General features: G+C 41.6%; 1 protein-coding gene across 2 annotated transcripts in view; it reads left to right on the top strand.

The window, feature by feature from the left end:
* Positions 1 to 21,267, top strand: part of GEN1 (GEN1 structure-specific endonuclease) — a 246,755-nt gene extending 225,488 nt beyond the window's left edge. For both annotated transcript variants that reach the window (XM_086926301.1, XM_086926299.1), the window contains exon 14: positions 18,527 to 21,267. In XM_086926301.1, the coding sequence (XP_086782427.1) occupies positions 18,527 to 20,268 (1,742 nt within the window). In that variant the 3' untranslated portion in view covers positions 20,269 to 21,267. The remainder of the gene's footprint in view (positions 1 to 18,526) is intronic.
* The last annotated feature ends 259 nt before the right edge of the window (positions 21,268 to 21,526 follow it).

The raw sequence follows: 21,526 nt of genomic DNA, 5'->3' as shown, positions 1-21,526 counted from the left end.
TTATAATTCCTGAAACGATTGTCTATTGCCTCAAATATATTGTTGATAAAAAAGTAAAAGTGATATATATTTGAATGGGTTTATATAATGAAATGCAAAGCTTAAAACGTTTCTAATGTCCACATGTATTTTCTAAGCTACATCTCCCAGGATGCTTCATTGTTAGCTGATGGGCAGTGAATGTATAAATAAGGAACATAGAAAAAAGACAAGTGGCAACACTGTGATCAAGACCTGCGGTCGAAACGCGTAGGTGAATGGGGCTTCTTGAGTCTCTTGAATAAAAGCCAAGCATAAAGCAATGGATGTGTGCAGACATTCTTTTCTATTTTGGTGAAAAATACTTTGTGGGGACACGTTCATCCCTGCTGTCTGGCACCGACTGTAATGGTGTGCGCCGTCTGTGGAACGAATTGGTGATTATATATATATATTTATATATATTTATATATATATATATATATTATATATATATATATATATATATATATATATATATATATATATATATATATATATATATATATATATATATATATATATATATATATATATATATATATATATATATATATATATATATATATATATATATATATATATATATATATATATATATATATATATACAAAAGTTAATTGGCGTCTTAGACACACCCTTCCAAGCGGGTCTGGGCTCGTTTCGAGCGGGCGCCGCCTCTCCTTTATTGAACAAATCAACAAAAATGACAATTTAAATTTTACTTAAACTTTAGGCAGGAACATAGTGACATTTTTAGATGTACAGATTGAGGTGATTGATAATTGTCTGACCACTACACTATTTAGAAAGCCAACAGCAGGAAATACACTGCTTCATGCTTCAAGTGCACATCCCCCGCATCTAATTAAGAGTATTCCGTACGGGGAGATGCTCCGTATTAGACTCATTTGCAGCAGTGACCAAGAAACCTATCAAAAGCCAGCAGAAAGTCGGGCTCTATTTCTAGCTAGGGGTTACAGGACAGAAATAGTTGATACAGCAATAAGAAGGTCCAGAGAACAGGCAAGAGAAGACCTTCTGTTGAGACCTAATATTGTAGGGACAGACAAAAAAATGTGAGGAAAGCCAAGAACGTACAAGACTCATTTTATTCTTTTCCAGGTAGGAAAAGCAGATAAGGTCGATAGTTAGTCGCAATTGGCCCATAGTAAGGGATGACCCTGTGATAGGCAAGTCATTACCATCTAGCCCAATGATCACCTTTCGGAAAACTAAAAGTATGGGCGATATGCTGGTGAAGAGTAGTTCGGAAGATCAAAGCAGGGGCATGTGGTTAACGGCACGAAGAGTATTTTTTAAGTTCTCCACGTGCAAGGCATGCCAGTATGGCATTAATATGTCCACATGTATAACTGCTTTCAACAATAAAGTACAGGATATCAAACAAGACCTGAACTGCAAAACTGAGTATGCAGTTTATATATTAGAGTGCAGTTGCCATCTCAAGTACATAGGAAGCACCAAGTTACCTGTACATAAGAGAATTCTCCAGCATATCAGGGCCATCACTAACAATCACACCAACTATCCAGTGGCAAGGCATTTTAAATCATGCCACAATAGCAACCTAAAACATTTGAAATACTTTGTCATAGAATCAGTTCCGCCGTAGATGAGAAACTAATTACATATTACAGTTTGATTGCAAATATCCAGGAGGTCTCAACACGAGCGAGAATTTATACACCTTTTTATGAGATAGTGCTATAATACCATCTTTTTTTTTTTTTTCTTTTTTTTTATGTCCTCATCTTGCGATATCTGTATGAATACGGAGTATCAGGTGTCTGCCTCTGGTTTCTTTCCGACACTGCCCCTCGATCTCTCTTGTCTGGGGAGTTTTTATCGTCCTCTTGTTGATTTTGAGGAGTTTCCTTTACCCGTTACATACCATTATCTCTGATTTGGAGCGAAGGGAGCTAGTCACCTTGACTACTCAACAAGTATCATACTTGTCCACCAAAAGATGTATCGCGTTAATCATTGGACTTATATTTAGATCTTATTTGGGGTTTAAGAAACTTTCGAAACTTTCCCAGAACTTAAATCTCTTGCTTGTGTTTCCTATCCTGTCAAGTTTGTTAATTCTTATGGCCGAGTTCAACCATTCTGCATGAGTTGGGCTAGAGGGCCCTATCCATTTAATACAGATTTCTCTCCTTGCTAGAACTATTAATACAAAAAGGAGATTTTCTTGCCCTTTAGTGAGCCCCCCTTCATTTCCTGGGTCTACTATCCCAAAGAGGGTAAGAGTTGTACTTACGGTTAGTTGCTTGGTCAGGATAGTGCTCAGGGTCTTACCAACTTGGTCCCAAAATACTTTCAGTTGGGGGCAGTTTTTGAACATGTGGATGTCGTCCGCTCTATCTTCTCCACATTTTGGGCATTTCTTTATTCCTGTGTTCTTAAACTTGGAGAGCTTTCTTGGTGTCCAGTATGCCCGGTGAATTGTGTACAGATGGTTCCTTTTCAAGGCCGCGGATTTCAGAGTTGACCAGCATTTCGCCACGTATTTTTCCCAAATTAGGTCTAGGTCTGCTATTGGTAAGTCTTTCCCCCAAATTTGTGTTTCTATATTGGGGTTTGTGTCCTTGCCCTTTATCAGAGCCCAGTACCATTTTGCTACTTCTTTTGGTATTTGTGTTGTTTTAACCATTTCCTTTTCCATTTTTTCATTATCGTTGTTGACGCTGGGTAAAGTCTTTGACCAGCTTAGAATTTGGTAGTGTTGGACTTGGCCCTTAAGGCAGGTTCACCCCTAATCTTTTTGCTTTTTATCTGTGATCTGTGTGGCTGATTTTCTGGTCTGTGCGCACTTTTTCCCTGTGTCCCAGAGTAAAGTGCGTGCATGTAGTTAGGCTGGCCTGCTCTCCCATAGGGATGCATGGGGAATGTCTGTGTCCCTAGTAGTTCCTGAGGCGTGGGGAGTGCATGCTCGAATTTGGTATGTGCGTGTTCGTGAGAATTAATGCTTTGCAATGGTGTATGTGGCATGTGTGTGTCATGAGTAGAAATGCCATTTTTAGTACTTGGCATATTACTGTAAAATATGTCTGCCGTGTGATTGGCTGGAGCTGGCTGGTGAGCCTTGCTCCAGGAAGGCTGGATGGGTCTGCCCGGTGGTGAGTGTGAGATCAGCATGCTTGATGGCTTGGGAGGAGTGCACCTGGTCCCTGATGGGCCTGGACTTTCCCCAGACAATGCTGGCTCCACCCCCTGTAGTGCGACTGATGGCCCTAGCCCTGCCAGTGAATAGAGAGGGTGGTTGAGGTAAACAGAGTACTTCAAAACCAGCTGCGACTGGTTCCCCCCCCCCCCCCCCTGCACCCTGAGACAAAGGGGTTTTTCTGTATAAGAAGGGGCTGTGTCCCCATACAATTTGTCCTGTCTTTGGTTTCCTTCCAGGATCTTGCCAGAGGGGGCTGCTGCTGCTGCAGGGGCCAAGAGGACCGCCACTTGGCTGTCTCCCTGCCTGGAGACCCAGTGTGCTGGCTCTGGCCCTGCCTTGCCCCTCTGCCTGCCTCCAGACCCTGCTGGAGCTTTCCTGTGCCTGGAGGCGCCCTGATCTTGATTTGTAGCGCTAGGAGCGCTTTCCTTGTGCCCCAGCGCTCAATAGCGCTTTGCTGATATTTCTAGCGCTAGGCGCGCTTTCTGTAGCCCCTAAGCGCTTGGGAGCGCTTTATTGACATTGCCGGTGCCCACACGGCATTGGAGCCGATTTCGCCGATTTTTGGGCTAGCGAGTGCCCACCTCGCTTTATCTTTTAATTTGAGAGCCGGTGCCACCCGGCATTGCCCCGTGGTTATTTTATTTGATTACGAGCCGGTGCCCACCCGGCATTGCCAAGGAATCACCTCCGCAGCCCGGGAGCACTGGAAGCTGTTGCCGGGCCGCCGCGCTGCCTGCAGCGACCCGGAAGTCCCGCCTCCTGACCCCCTGGGCCGCGCTGCCATTGGCGGCCCCGGCGGAAGTCAGGCGGAGGGGAGAGCGAGACAAGGCCAGGCGGGAGGTGAGAGGAGCAGCCAGCTCCGTCCTCGAGACTCCCGAGTGGAGGGGAGCCCGCCCGCGGTCCCAGCCGAGCCGCTGAGGAGCCGTCCTGCCACCCAAAGGCCCGGTGAGTGCCTGCAAGGGGAGAGGGGCGTCGGGACACATTGCCGGTGTCCGCCCCTCCCCCGTAGCGCGATCTTGCGCGCACTACTTTGTGAAGCCCGAGGGCTTCAGGGGGCATTTACCTGATTCCAGAGTGAGGGACTCCAACGTGGCCGCAGTGTGAATTTAGGAGCCCCGAGGCTCCTGGGGGCAATTTGTTTATTTAGAGCCCCGAGAGGCTCCAGTGGCCACAGTTAATCCACGAGCCCAGCGAGGCTCAACGCTCACATCGCATTGAGAGCCCTGAGAGAGGCTCTGGGGCATTTCCTATGATTCAGAGCGCTGAGCTCTACCTTACCTATTTGCTTTGTGAGCCCCTGAGAGGCTCCTTGCCCACTTTGTTCTTGAGCCCTCCTGGCTCCAACGTTGTGCATCTGTATTTAACAACTGTCCAGCACTTAGTGGACAGTTGCCACGTTTAGGCTTTGTGTCTGTGCTGCCTGCGCAGACCCCCCCTGACACTGAGACTCAGGGCATTCCGCCCCTTTCGAGGCCAGTTGGCCTGAGGGACATTTGTGAGTGTTGTGCTACGTGCATCCCGCGCATTTTAATTTCTGTGTATGTGATTCTTGCGCAAAATGTTCTAACCTGCACCTCTGTGTTTAATGCCTCATGTGCAATTGTTTATGTCCGCTTACCTTTTCTAAAAGTGACCTGATTAGGTATTTTATGTTATCCCCTTTGCTAAGAGTGACCTGCATAGAGGATTGTTGATGTCCCATTTTATGTTATCCACTTTGCTAAGAGTGACCTGCATAGAGGATTGTTGATGTCCCATTTTATGTTATCCACTTTGCTAAAAGTGACCTGCATAGAGGATTGTTTAGGTGTATCCACTCTGCTAAATGTGACCTGCATAGAGGATTGGTGATGTCTCATTTTATGTTTAGGTTTCCTTCCCTTTGCTAAGAGTGAATTGTGTTGGTATTCCTTCCTTAGGTCCTGATGAGAAGGTCCTAGTTACCTGCGTGATTTCCTACCGTGTTTTAGGGTTGCGTAGGAGGTCTTTACTCTGTTCCAGTGATTACTGGATCTGTGTTGCATTTATAATTTTGGTGCTAATCATTCTATGTTTACGACATAAGTGTATACCTACCAGTATTATTTTCTAACAAGTGCCTACCCCTGACAGTGGTCCATGTGGCCCTGTCCTGTACATAATTCCACTTGTAAATTCTGCCCGTGCCCCTGGCACATTGTACAGTTTGCATGTGTTATCTAATGTGTTGTTTATTATAATGCAAAGGCTATTTTTTATATATCCTTGTGTGGAGTCTTTCTTTGTGGTGGGCCTTGGGTGTTGTTGCTGGGGTGCGTGCGCAAATACTTAACTCATACCGCCTCCAAGTTTAGCCTAGACTCCTCGCGCCACGTTACCTAGAGGGCGAGTGGGGGTTGCCTTGGTGTGTGACTCCCTTGCCCTGACCTTAGAAATGGTGATCCCTGACTGACCTCGACGCGAGTCTTGGCCGGCCAGGGTCCCGTGTCTAACAGGTAGTATTTGAATTTAGATAGTGTGTTGTTTGTCAACTCTTGTAGCTCTGACCATGTTTTCAAGTTCGATCCGTTTAATATTTGCCCCCAATACCTTACATTGGCTCTTTTTAATGAAAAAGCAAGTATGTCTTTGAGGCATTCTGGGGTTCCTGGCCAGTCCCAAATGGGGGCCCATTTGCTGTAATACGATATTTTCAGGGTTCCTCTGATTTGTGCCCACATCCTTGCTGCGTCCCTTAGTGTCTTAAGTTTTATTTTTTTGAAGTACTTGGGGTGTCCAAACTTAAACAGTACATGGTCATCTGATTTAGTGATTGCTTGTAAGTAGTTTGGGTAATTTTCGTGGCTTTTTAGTAGTACTCTAATGTTCTTGAATTGGAAGGCTCTGCAATACTCCACCAGGTCCGGGCTAGCTAGTCCTCCATCTTTCTTCCCCCTCCTGATTTTTTTCCAAGCAATCCTCGTGCTTTTTGCTGCCCATGTGAAGCTTGTGATGTCTCTCTGTGCTTGTGCTAGCCCCGATTTTCCAAACTCCAATGGCATTGCATTAAATAGGAAAGTGAACTTTGGTAAGATGGTCATCTTAACTATGTTTGACCTCCCTATCAAACTAAGTGGTAAGGAGGCCCAAGCCTCGAGCAGTTTCCTTACGTCTCCGGCTACCTTGTTCAGGTTGCGTTGTGGTATCTTTCCTATATCGTGATTCACTAGGATTCCTAGATATCTGATTTCATTTTTTATATTATGACTTTGAAAGGAAGTGTTCCATGTCATAATCTCTGTTTTTGTTTGGTTTACCAGGTACCCCGAAACTTTCCCAAATGTTTCTATGGTTTTTCCGATTGTCTCCTTGGCTCTTAGGTAGTCATCCGTGAAGATCATTAAGTCATCCGCATATAGGGGTCGATTAGGATCGCGGACGGACTTGAGTCCGTCCGCGACCCCAGAGTATGAGGGAACGTCCGCATGGGCTGCGGCGTTCCCTCATGTGCGATTAGGATGTGACCGCCACCCTGGCGGTCACATCCTGGATATTTAACATTGCGGCGGGTGCTGCTTGAAGCAGCACCCGCCGCAATGTTAAAAGTGCATGTGTAACATTTACATGCACAAAGCGGCAGGCACCGCACGGTGCCTGCCGCATTGTGCATGTAAATGCTGGGGGGTACCATAGGTACCCCCATGTGCACCCCCCACCCACCAACACCCTGGGGGCCCGCAACGGGCCCCCAAAATCAAAAGTACACATGCTTTTCCACGGCGGAAAAACCGCCGCGGAAAAGCATGTTTTCAAATGCTTCCTAATTTGGCCGGCGGTGTCTGATAGACACTGCCAGCCAAATGAGAGCTTTTCCGCCGCGGTTGTAATCCGACCGCGGCGGAAAAGCAGCGGACAGAAACCAAGACCCACCAGCCATCGTAATGTGGCGGTGGGTCTTTGGTGAGCCCGCAATGGATTTTCCGCCTCCTCCGGGCCGGAGGTGGCTTCCGCCGGCCCGGAGGGGGCGGAAAATCCTCCATCCTAATCGGCCCCATAGTGTGATTTTCTTCTCCCATGTATGGTGTTTAAATAGGGGGATTTTTTTATTGTTTCTTAACTTGTTCGCTAGCGGTTCGATGTATAAGTTGAAAAGCAAAGGTGAAAGGGGACAACCCTGCCTCGTTCCTCTGCTTATCTTTATGTCTTCTGTAAGACTACCATTTATTAAAACCTTGGATCTTGGATCCTTGTATATTTGGTTTACCATATGTATGAAGTTTGATCCTATGTTGTTTTTAACCAAAACTTTCTCAAGGAAAGCCCAATTGACCCTGTCGAAAGCCTTTGCGGCATCGACGGTGAGTATGGTGAGAGGAGTTTTCTCATGTGTTGCGATATCTATTGCAGTTAGTAATTCTTGTGTGACTTCATGTAGATTCCTCCCTTTGATGAACCCTTTTTGGTCCTGGTGCAACAATTTTGGCAATACTTTCCCTAACCGAGCTGCCATTATTTTAGTAAATATTTTATAGTCTGCGTTCAACAGTGATATCGGACGATACGACTCGCATCTGGCAGGGTTCTTTCCGGGTTTCAGGATGATTGTAATTATGGCATCATTCCAGGTATAGCTTTATGTTGTTTAAGAATTATATTGATTAATTTGGCCATGTGAGGAAGTAAAGAATCTTTTAGTACCATGTAAAGTTCGTTCGGTAGAGCATCGGGCCCCGCTGCCTTTCCTTTTTTCAGACTCTTAATGGCGTCCGCCACTTCGCCTTCGAGGACTTCTTTGTTCAGAACTTCTTTTTCATCTTCCGTTAGTTTTAAAAGCGCAATATCTTCCAAGTAGGAATTGATCATTTGATCTTGTGGATTTGTATCTTCGGTATAAATCTCTTTAAAGAATTTCCAGAATTCTTGCCTGATGATATTTTCGTCAGAGTTTTGAGCAGTTTGGTTGTCCGGAATTATGCTTCTCACTTTGTTTCTGGCCAAATCAGTTTTGAGTTTCCATGCCAGCCATTTTCCGCAACCTTCTCCATATTCGTGCTTTGCTAGTTTGCTGGAATCCCATTTTCTTTTCAATCTTTCTTCCAAGATGTAGTCAATTTTCTCTTTTTGCTGCTGTTTTTTTTGAAGAAGTTCTTGTTTCCTTACCTCTTCTTGTTCCATAGAGATAGCGATATCTAGGGAATTAATGTTATTTTCCAAGTCTGAGAGCTCTTGTTTTAATTGCCTATTTTTACGAGCCCCTAACTCAGAAGTTTACCCCTGATAACAGCTTTAAACGTGTCCCAAGTTGTTTGTTCTGAGGTACCTGAGGCGTTTAATTCAAAAAAGTTATTTGTTTCAACTTCCAGTTCCCTTATTAACTGTTCGTCTTGTAGCAAGCCTCTCTCGACTGTGAATCTTCTTTCCGTTGCTTTTACTGTGACTTGTAGTGCTAGCTGTACTGCTGAATGATCTGACAAATGAGCTGGTAAGTGGGATACTTTTTCCACGTTCTTTGTTAATTCATTGCTGACCAAAAAGTAGTCAATCCTTGATTTGTGGCCCAGCTTTTTGTTATGCAGGGTAAAAGGGTGCCTTGTATCTCCTTTGTTTTTCCAAATGTCCATTAGGTCAAGATCTCTTTTGTAGATCCCAATCCATTCTCTCATTTTTTTCAAGTTGGTCTGTCTTCCTGGTGGTGTTCTATCTAATTTTAGGTCCATCACTAGAAAGAAGTCACCTCCCAGTATTACGGGAGAGGTGGCTAGTAGTAACTGCGAGTATAATTTCGCAAAGGATCGGCATCGTCAAGATTGGGCCCATAGTAGCCCGCGATGGTGATGGGAGAATTTCCTATTTTGACGCTGGCTATGGCCCATCTGCCTTTACTGTCTACTTCTGAGGAGGTTAGTATCGCTTTTAATGATTTTTTAAAAATTATCACAATTCCCTTGATATTGCATTGTTGTGTAGTGCATACATGGAAATCTACCCACCATAAGTTCTTAATTATTTGATCCCATTCTTCTTTTAGGAGATGAGTCTCTTGCAGTATTATTATCTCACTTTTTTCAGTTCTGATATATTCCAAAATTGTATTCCTCCTACTTTTTGTCCTCAGACCATTTACGTTCCAGGATAAAAATTTTACGTCTCTACTCGTACTCCCCATTTGTTTTGTTCATATTTTGCGATTTTTTTGTGAGATGTAACTCCAGTTTGTTTTCTTTTCTTAAGTTTTCGCAGACGAGGAATTTTTTGTTAATACCATCTTGCAGCATTGTATAAAATACCGAACATAATAGTGGCACAGTTGAGTCCTATGTGGTGCAGTTGTCAGAACCAAGGAACGGTAATAGTGAAAATATAGAATTATTAATGTACATGAGTTTCAAGTATGTTCATATCAGTCACTAGCATGTAACAAACAATATATATGGCATCTATAGAACAGAATTCGTGAATATCAGACACAATCCTCATGTCAGAACATGGTTTGAACTAGTTTCATGAATTTTAGGATATTTTATATGTATATATTGCTATTTAACATTTGTTTTTATGGATTATATTTAATTGATGTTATATTTTATATTGTAAATGAATTATTTATTATCCATTGTGGGATCAAGTGTAAATTAGACAATGATGCATAACATGTACTTCATCTATGTGCACTGGTTAATCATTAGCACCTTATTTCCTTTAACCAAGATGAATCCTAAGAGATATAGGGTCACATATTTGATGGTTAAGGAACAGTTTAGTTTAGTGTTATCAGAAATAGATAACACAAAAAACAGTCTATAGGAATATGCTTCTCATGTTACAATTATGTTTAAGCAAGCTAGCAACCTATAGAAAAATAATATTTTAGCACACACACTTTATTATGCACTTTTATAAGCACACCCTCACTTTAGGAAGAATATACATGCGTTTTTGCAAAAACTATCCATGAAAAAATCTTTCAGTACAAATCTGGTCGCAACATAGGGGTGGCATAGTTACCTATGTATTGACTAATGAGTGCATATTTGTAAACTTCCTTTCTAGTTACAGCATTCAAGCGTGTAACTACAAGTACTCAAAGTCACGGAACACACAGCGAATATGGTGGTTCACAATAGGGACATTTAGGGGTAGACACAATGTTATTTATATTAGCCATAAACCTGAAGAATAAGGATGTTTTTATTGAAATCATGTTTTGATATGATATGATTTTAAAGGCCATTATTATATAAATTGGGATTTAACCAGTCAATTTTATTATAAATATGGTCTTGTAAATATACAAATGAAAATCAGCATTTACGCTCAAAAACTTTGTATGTAAAATGTCTTCTATGTCTATGGCATATTTGATTGCACTAGCACTTTAAAAGCGGTAGCACTGTCTGAGGATGTGTCATGTGACCAAGGCCGTTTTTCGGGACTCACGTCTGAGCATACCCGTTCCATACGTGAGTCCCGTGCTCTCTACGCCACTGGAGTCAAGCTATCCTGGCTGATGACGGCTGATAGCCAGAAACCGGTCCTAGGATGCTTGTTTCCGGTCCAGGGAAGACATGGCTTGGCAGGGCTGGAATGTTCTCATGAGGCACAGGGTCAAGGCTGATTTGCATGGCCATGTCTGAACTGGGGTGGTGTGGTGAGCAAAGAAACGATGGATTTAGGCCCTGATGCACTAACAATATGAGAATATAAGAGAAGTTACTTACTCACAACCCAGACCTCAGGGAAGCCAGAAAAAATTGTTAAAAAGAAGAGCATTCAGCTAAATGCAACAAAGTAATGAAATATCCTGTGCAAAAAGAAGTAGTAGAGGAAATTCAGGAGAAGAAAGAAAGTCATGGAAGTGCATAAAAAAACACCAGAGACGCAGTCTAGAAATAAACCGAGTATGGTAACTAAAAACGTAGTCCAAATTTTTTCACTGTGGTAATAGTAACCATGTTGCAAATAATCCCAATTGTCCTGCCTGTATGAGTGTATGCAGAAAATGCAATAGGAGGGGTCATTATACAAGAGTATGTAAATATGCAGACAAAATAAAAGTACATTCCCTAGTACATTTTAAGGAAAACAAAGGGAATTATGTCTTCCAGATTGATCCACTGGTAAAGAATCCACATAATATATATCCCAAATGTAAAAATTCTCTAGATGGTGTGTAACTAAAGGTATATGCAGTTTATTGCTCTCCTTACACCCTTATAGAGAAGAATGTTTTTTTTGAACATTTTGCAAACAAAGGGTACAGTTTGCAAGATACTGACGTAAAACCAAGTGCTACAACAGAGATCCTATTCTTCTAGTAGGCATGGTAACTATGCATATATGAAGGAAAATATATGTGTGTATATATATATATATATATATATATATATATATATATATATATATATATATATATATATATATATATATATATATATATATATATATATATATAATGTGTGTGTGTGTGTATATTACCTACCGGCAGTCGCCAGTAGGTAGGTATAGTTAGGATTATTTTGTATAGGGAATTCTCAATATTCTATTGGGAATAACTTTGGCGCCGGTTGAGGAATCTGCCTGAAATTTTACTCGCGGCGCTCCGCTCCTTCCCTGAAAGTTTAGGGGGGATTCGTCAAGCGGGGGCCGAGATAAAAGGGGGGTCCCAAAACAGGTTTTCCCCATGTTAATTTCCATAGGGCGGTCAAACTCACTTTTAGCCCGAACGGCTGAATGGATTTCCACCAAACTTGGCAAAATTGTAGGGACTGGTAGCCCAATGTGCCTTCGCTATGTCTCAAGATATGTGCTCCAGTGGATTTTGAGTAATTTAGGTTCCAAAAAATATATATATCTATAAGCGCGCCCCGGTACGCGCACCGGAGCGCGAACCAGCGCGTTACGCAAGAAAGCTGATTGGCTCTCGGGTGTCGGTCAACATTTCAAACAGTCCAGAGCAGCCGCCATCTTGTGTCTCGGTAGGATCGAGACACAAGAGGTGGCAAAAACAAAGGGGGAAATTACCAAAAGGGGGCAGAGTAGACCCCCCCCCCTGACCCCCTAGGTTCGATGTGGGGGCCATAAAAGGGCCCCGCGGGGCAAAAAAATTGTTTGGTTTTTTTTCGATTTGTGCGAGGGGAGCGCCCGGTACGCACACCGGGGAGCGTACCATGGGGGGAAAAGAATGACCGAGTTTTTAAAAAATTTTGCTTTTTTTTTATAAATTGGAGGTAGTTCTAAATAGAACTGGTTATTTTCTTCTTTTTGTTGTTTTATATTTTTTGAATGTTTTTTTGAACATTTTGTACTTTTTTGGCTTTTATGAACAATCTTATATTTTTTTTGTTATTTTTATGGGGAGAAACAAAAAACAGGGAATTGTAAACGGCTCAACTGGAGCAAAAAAAAATCAGGAAAAATTATGTTTTTTTGGGGCAATTGTTGTTGTCACCAGCACGGTTGATGAGCTTTATGCTTTGCTCACCATAGATGATTGTTTTACCACAAAATATACAAGTGATCTTGTATTGCCCAAACTGGGGTTGTATGTTTGGGACCATCTCCCTTGTCTCTGGTCCCGATGGAGTGGGTTGCTTTCTTTTGGAGGTGCTGGGTGAAGATTTGGGAGGGTTTCTGGCCAGTTCTTGGACCTCTGCCGCAGCATAGTTGTTAGGATGCCGGCGCTGCATGTGGCGAATCATGGGGTTATTGCCAAAAGAGTACTTCTTGTTAGGGTTCCCCCTTGAAAGTTCAATGCCACAGATTATGCAAGTAACCCTTGGCGCATTCACTTTTTTGAGTTCTTTGGGATGGAAAAAAACTCCCAGATAATGTGCTGCTTTGGCCTATATGGGGTATTATCTTCTGGCAGGAACGTCCTCCTCCCCTCCTCCTCCTCCTCCTCTTCGTCATCTCCACCACTGTGGTGTTGTGGTGGTCCTCTTGGTGGTGGTGGTGGTGGTGGTGGCTGAGATGCTCCTGCTGCTGCTGCTACTGAAGCCATTTTTCAGTCCAAAAAGGTACAGAGAGGTCTTTCAACAGGTCTTCTTCACTCAAAGTACAAAGTGAGAATGAGGAAAAAAGGTGGGGGCTTTCATCATTAGGAAATAAAAAAACTCCTGAACCAATGAAAGGTGTTATTTTCAGGTCACATGACCAGGGCTTTCATCATTTGGAAACCAAAACTGTCCTGAACCAATAAAAAGTGTTATTTTTAGGTCACATGACCCGACGCGCTTACGCTACGCGCCCCGGGGCGCGCGCAGGGGCGCGTCGTGTAAGCGCGTCGGATGCTGACGTTGCGCGATCGTATGCGCTCGAGTGCTTCCGGGTGCGTTTACGCCGTGCGTATCACGCGGACGCGGCACGTCACGAAGATGTTTTCGTTTGCGGCAATAGCGCTAACGGGACGCTCACCGGTACGCGCCCTGGGGCGCGCCGTAAGACTGCGCTTACCGGTGCGCTCACCGAGACGCGCACCGGGAGCGCTCAAGGGCAAACAAAATAAAAATAAAAAACATGAACAATATACATTAAAAAAAATAGTATTACATAAATATACAATATAGGATTCATTATAAAAAATATTAAATTTCATAGCTATAGAAATTTGCTATTAAAAAACATTCACTGAAAAAAACATAGGTTTCACACCATTTATAGTTAGGAATTAGCATTTAAAAAACCTATGAAATTCACTGAAAAAAACAGGTATGACACCAGTTATAGTTAGGAATTAGCATTTAAAAAACCTATTAAATTCACTGAAAAAAACAGGTTTGACACCAGTTATAGTTCGCTGGAAATTTTACTGACATAAAACCATTGAAATGTTCACGTTATAGTTAGTTGGATTCACTATAACTTGCGCGCCTGCAATGCAGTGCTGATGACATCACATATTACATCACTCATGACATGGTCAGTGACATGACTCATGACATCACTGATGACACCATCCTTGTGACAGAGTGACAGACCTCCTTTCAGTGTAATGTAACCCTTAAAACACATATTCAAAAATAGAAACTAACATTTTCAAAAAAATGGAGATACCCATACCAGTTACAACCAAATCAGTAATTCCACCATCTATATACACATCCACTCATTCACCAACAGTTCTATATAGTCAATCATACATATACTCACTCATCATATGTAGTGATACACCTATACATCCTGTTACACACCGACAGTCATCCAAAAGTTACTTACACACATACTCACACATGCACATGCAAATAAACTATTGAATATCCATTTATTTGCATATACAGCTATACACACACTACCACCTTACTTCTAAGGAAACTTACACATACTTACTCTATTAAACAATCACTTATAGAAACACATACTTATTTAAACAGGAACTCTTACAATCTCTCACTCTCACATATACTCACTTATATACATCAATACTCACATATACTAGATTAAAACATATGTAGTTACTGATAAAGACACTAGTGAGACAGTCATTCACTCACTAACACACACATATACACACTCATCCACCCATACAGTCCTGCACATATGCTGTCTTCAAAACACATACAAACAGTGAGTCAGTCATTGATGCATCTATGTGCTAAGTAATACCCCCACCAAACAATACAGACGCCCATACTGATACTAAAGACAACATGTAATAACCCGTATACACACACATGTAGCTACTCACCAACCCATGCACCCACTTATACACAAAGTGAAACACTGATACATATATTTAAACATTACTCGCTAATATATGTATTCACTAAGATACACTTAATAAGCAAATTAACCAATACATTTTTTTTTAAAAAACATCCTTTTAGACACTTATTTAAAAATGTATTCTTCCATCGACCTTTACAAATACATATATAAAACATATTTATTTTTCAGAAAGACACACATTCACTGGATGGTGTAATCAGTGATGTCATGAGAGATGTCACTGACCATGTCATGAGTGATGTAATATGTGACGTCATCAGCAGTGCATTGCAGGCGCGCAAGTTATAGTGAGTCCAACTAACTATAACGTGGAAATTTCAATGGTTTATGTCAGTAAAATTTCTAGCTAACTATAACTGGTGTCAAACCTATGGTTTTTTCAGTATATATATATATATATATATATATATATATGTGTGTGTGTGTGTATATATATATATATATATATATACATACATACTTGCATACATACATATGCAAAACAGGGATCTAACTTGGAGACATCAAAAAGAATTGGGAATGAAGTTGGACCCAGACAACTCCAAGCAAGTTCTCTTTGTGAGAAGTCTATCATAGACAAAGAATTATGTAAAGAATTCCCTGAACTTTCTGACCACAGACTACGTCTCTAACAGGAATTTCAGCACAAAATACAATTTTAAAGCAACGCAACACAAAGTTAGACCCTTTCCCCATCCTACGAAATCAGGACACTGGAGGTACAAAGGGGTCATTGAGCCTATAGAGAGTTTGGAATGGCTTGGCCCCATAGTAGTGACCAGTAAGTCTGGGGGTAAAGGAATACGTCTTTGTGTAGACCGGAGGGATCTGAATGCTAACATCTGGTTTGACATGTTTCTCCTCCCTAAGGTTAACTAAATGCTAAACCTAATTGGAGATTTCAATTATTTCAGTGTAATTGATCTATCTTCAGCATCCCACCAAGTGGATCTTCGTCCAGATTCTAGGTCATGTACATCTTTTATCACCCCATTTAGTGCATTTAGGTACTGCAGGATGCCATTCGGGTTGGCATCCATGGCTATAGTATTCCAAAGAATCATGTAGCAAATCTTTGATGGGTTAAGTAAAGTTTTATGCTTCCAGGATGATATCCTAGTATATGGCAACACAGAAAAGGAACACAATGAAATACTAAGGAGCGTATTATTAGCTTTAAGGAAAGCCAGGTTGACCATCAAATTAGTCAGATAGCAATTTGGGGTAGGATTTGTCAATTACCTGGGCCACACTATATACAAAGACAGTATAAAGCATACAATTGATCTTGGAGGAGCAGTTAAAAAGCCCTCCACCTCACCAACATCTAAGGAAGAACTTAAATTGTTTCCAGGCCTAGTCGAATATATGTCCAAATTCATAAGAATTTTTGCGGACTGTGTCTACCTTGAAGAATCTCTTAAAAAAAGGTTATAATTTCAAATGGAATGAGAGTTGTCAGAGAACTTTCAATGAAATCGAGCAATCTGGGACATAGCACAATCATTTGGAAAAACATTTTTACGTCAGACGTAAAACCATTTTGACCACACAAGCTAGTACTAAACGGATAGGAGCCACTCTCACACATATAAGGGATAACAAGGAAATAATAGTTGTTTTTGCGTCACGCGCCCAAAAAGATTCTGAAAGCAGATGTGTTGCAATTTGACTACATAATATTCCCACACCTCAAGTTAATATGGATTGCTGTATTACTAGTTCTTATTTATGTATTGTGGCCTTACCACTCCTGTTAATGGTTTCACCCGCATCCATCGACCCCCCCCCCCTATCCCTCAGCATTCTTTACTGGTGCATTTCACTGTACAAACAGGTAGAGTCTTTGCTGTGAAGGAGACCTTAGAGGGTCGTATTCTGTACTGAATAATAAAACGTAGCCAAATTTACTTGGTGAAGCACTTCTTTTTAACAATTACTAAACAAACTACTTACTGTTCAGAAATAAGGGCTCACTTTACAAAAGTTGAAGATGCTAACTTTAAAAAGACAGCTGGCTGTGTTTGAGGATGTGAAAGATGCTTGCTACAACACAGTACCCCCATCGTTTTTTTATCAGAAAAAGCAGGACTGCTACTATGGGACTCTTGCATTTGGTCTCAGGGTTGCCTCATGGGCCATTACCAAGATTCTGAACATGGTAGATGCATTTATGGGGAGCGAGACTATAAGCCAGAGAAGGCAGCATCTAAACCAGGAGTCTCCAAACCGGTCCTGGAGGGCCAGATCCATGCCAGATTTTTTGGATATCACCATTGAGATACTTGTAGTTATTTTAAAAATCTGGCATGGATCCGGCCCTCCAGGACCAGTTTGGAGACCCCTGATCCAAACCTCTAATGCACTGGGGGTGTAGCTTGTACCCTTCAAGCACATGCTAGGCAGAAGCTTCGATCGGCCTGATGGCTTCGTACCCCTGTGCTTTTATGATTGTTAAAAAATGCAGTTGAATAAAGCTTTCCTTGGCTTGAGATCAAGTGCAGAACGGGGTGAGAGGGCTTAAAAGTAAATACAAGTAACTGATTATGCAGGGAATCTTGAACCTTTATCACAGAACTATACCTTTTATATGACCCGCTCCCTATCACCACTCTATGCATGTGTATTATATGGGTAGATAGTGAGAAAAGAAACTGAGAAAGGAGAATCTGAGAGCATATACAATTTTTAGGACTAGCATTGCGCTAGCTTTAGCTCTCTTTTGCAATAAAACAAAACTCAATCATATATATACTTGTCCAACTAGGCGATTTAGGTCAGCCCACTAAATCCATAATTCAGCTGCCTGTCTTCCACATTATCCTTCAGCCTAGCACAGCATAGAGTATGGGGTGTTGGGTCAGCCGGCATCAGCCATTGGCTACCCTGACTGTGAGTGACTGCATTTTCTTGATCACGTGTCCTGTAAAATGCACTTCAGTGCAATGGTAGAAGGCCGTTTGCTTTGGCGGTGCTTTTTTTCATTCTTTGTCCTTTTTTTTCATTCTTTATCCTTTTTTTTTCATTGCTTATCCTTTTTTTTAGTCATCCATGGGTGATTTAGCTATATCATTAGGTTACAGTAATTCAAACAATATAGCACCTTACCTTATCTTGCAATATGAAACGCATTTTTCTGTGATGTGCTTTAAAAAAAGTGATGATTTGCAAGCAAATAATCGCCACATATAGGAAGTATCATGTTTTCTTCATTTTTGTGACACATTCTTGCAAACACTTTTTTCAAATAATCATTGCACACGGTTGCCAAAGCCAGACCATTTGGCTTTGCCAATGTTTGTCTTCTGCTGTGAAAGATGCTTCTAGGCAAGCATGGAAAGGAAGGACTTTCAAATTAAGTCTGTAAGGATCATTGCGCTGAACAACTCGTGCTTAATCACTATTATATGGACCAAAATAATACATTTAATAACAATCACCAGTAAATGACCAGTCCTAGCAATGACCCTTATTAGCATGAAAATAAACATAGGACTATTCCCTCCCTCCACCAGTCAACAGAACTGCACTTTGACAGTATTTTTGATGTTGCAAGTATTGTACTCATTCAAATATAACAATATATTTAATGTGGATTTAATTAATCTGTGTGCTTTAATGTTTTTATGTTAGGTAAGAAAAATAAAACCAAAGACAAAGGAGTGTCTGATCTAGATGATATTGCTGAACTCATTTCGCATATGAATATGGACCCTAAAATCCAAACCTTTCCAAGTTGTGACTCAGAATCCAGTTTGATGGCACTGCCGAAAGAGTTTTCCAATGCAGAGACTGAAGCAAGTCCTCTTCCCACCAGTTTAGAGCTACAAAATGATTCCCCGGCTTCAGACATACCTCACTTTAAAACAGACTCTGCCTCTGAACTGTTTCTGCCAGACACAGACTTGTGCACCTCTGATCCACTCTTGACGGTTACCACGGCAAGGCAAACTCATGCACATGTCAAGTGTTTGGCATCACCAACCAAATATGCCTATCATGGTCTTGAAACACCATCACCAAGTGTCTCCTCTGTGATTTCTGAGCTGCAATTGAGTAACATTGATTGGGACACAGAAGTGTTTGTTCCAGATGCTGACGTAGGCACCTCACATTTGCTTAAAACAGTGGAATCTGCAAAGCAAATTTGTCACTCCGACAACCTTTCGGCATCGCCTGCCCATGTCAGCAAACTGTGTCTTGAAGCCCCATCGCCGAATGTCACGTCTGTGATTTCCGAGCTCCAGCTGAGTAGTATTGATTGGGAATCCTTCTCCTTTTGTAGCTCTCCACAACTAGAAGCTCCTCCCAGGCCTGTTTCCAAAAATGGGGTTAATAAGAAAGCGGCTCCAGGTTGTGGTCATTTTACAAATCAACCACACGATAAGGCAGTTAAGAGCAACACAGAAAATACCAATCCTCTCTCAGTTCATCAGGCACCAGCAGACAGGAATGGTGGCACATGTGTCTCTAGTGATAGCTTCGTGGTGAGGCAACCTCTCGAAGAGCGAATCCTTTTGAAGAATGGTTGCCAACTGTCTTGTCCACTACCCAAAAAGCAACGTGATTTGAATGCAGTTTGCCCAAAGCCATTGTCTCTTGCTGAATGCAAAAAACAAGCCTCCAGTTCTTGCAGTGGAAACCTCTCTGTTCTTCATCCTCTACGTCAAGGGGAGGCACCGACACTGCCACCAGGAAAGCCCTGCCAGAGATCTCTGTCCCAAAGCCAAGTGGAGGACCCATCAAAGTTGACAACTGCTGCTCAAATCTTGGGGAATAAGACAAAGTCAAATATGGTAAAGCCAAGTGTTCGGAGAATTGAGGCAATAAATGCAAGAAAACTCTTGGTAAGCACGTCATTAAAGATGCCTGCCGTGCAGGTGAAAGAGGCGACTGCTGTGAATGCAGTTCCAAAAATATGCAAAAAGACTGGCCTGAATAGTATGCCTAAGAAGAGTGTCTGCCGCAGTCCTCCGCGTTCATCTAGCGAAGACAGCGACATTGGGGACATCGGCATCAAGAAGCAGAACTTCAGTGTGAAGGGTCACTGTGAAAACTATGGTCCTGCCCAACTACCGTCGACAGATATCTGTGCAGAAAGGTTGGCCCTCAGGATTGCAGGGATGAAAATAGATGAAGGCAAAACAGAAAGACCAGGTTTGCAGGGTACCAGAAACCGTTTTGTCTTTGACAATGTATCTCTATTATCTGTTACGAGTGCTTCAGTTACCACTGCTGAGAACACTCTCCAGAGAGCTCCCCTCAAGGAACTGCAGTTATCTCCAGGACCCCAGAGTGCTGACAATTCACTCATTTCCGATAGCCCCCTCCCTTTGTCTGAGAGAATAAAGATGAGACTTCTGCAGAACACTTGAAATATTACAAACTATAGTGCTCCAGAATGGGTTCTGTGGTATTCTAGCTTTTCAAATCAATCTTCTGTGAAGTCGTGTATGTCTGTACACAATGCACATTGATATCAGCAACAGCCCTAAGTGACTTTGAGTCATCTGCCATTGTACATGATTTGCATTGTATACTTTGGCTTCCAGCATGTTCTGTGTGCAAAACAAGCCACAGACAACTGTGGTTCAGCTCTAACTGTGCATCTTAGTCCAGAGATGAGAGATGGCGACACGTGTTTCGCTAAAACCATTACTGCTGTTGAAGAGAAACTATTTTCAGGGCTCTGACGTGCTGATAAAGTGCTGTTATAAGTCTTTCTGCCCATCACTGCGCTGGTGATGTATACCACAGTGGGAGGAAGCACCTATAATATACACAGGAACAATTACTCCAAAAGACTCTATGATGGTGCAAATCTTAAGATATGGCTCAAGAATATTTGTGTAATAAGTTAGACTATATCTGATTTAGAGCCTTGTCATCTTAGTGTGTGTTACTAAACCAACACCTAGGATTTTGTATTCTAGAAACACAAAGGGCATGTGATTCTCTATTCGCATCTAATTTGTGAAATTATGGCAATGTGCTCTTTTCCGTTTTATATCTGTGGTGCAGTCATTGTGATATGCAGGTCTAGAATGAGTGAGGTGAGCCTCACTGAGGCGTACTACGATTTGCGAATATTTTTGCAATTATTAAAATAACAGTTTTTGTATAAATACGAACAAGTATTATATATCTTTTTATGTGATTGACTGTATTTTGAGTCCCTTATGTCTCCCTATTGAACGTGTGTGTACTCTTTTTTTTTGTTTTTTTGCTGCTTTATGTAAAAACTTTTTCCTGCTGTGTACTTAATGAATTTTCACTATATTTTTATATGAACACTTTCTGTTGGACAAAAATATATACATGTTACTGTAATATAAGTATGATTGTCATTTCATTAAAAAAAGGGCTATGCAACAGATTTTAGTAGTTTTAAGTTACTTATTTGTCCAAAACTGTAGCCGTGTGAAAGGCAGCTGCATGTTTATACTATGATTAATTGCGAAGAAACTTATTGTGGCAACACCGGAAGGAGATGCCAAGGGCATAAAACTACAGGTAACCTTCAATTGCATTTCATGAACTGTTGTTGTGTAAGAAACTTAATTCATCTACAATTGTTGTGATAGTATAAACGGTAGGCGAAATTTCATTTCCATAACTGATAACATTTTATTT

Source organism: Lissotriton vulgaris, chromosome 6 (assembly GCF_964263255.1).
Source record: "Lissotriton vulgaris chromosome 6, aLisVul1.2, whole genome shotgun sequence".
In the NCBI taxonomy this organism is placed as follows: domain Eukaryota; kingdom Metazoa; phylum Chordata; class Amphibia; order Caudata; family Salamandridae; genus Lissotriton; species Lissotriton vulgaris.
This window is presented reverse-complemented; position numbering and strand designations above follow the sequence as displayed.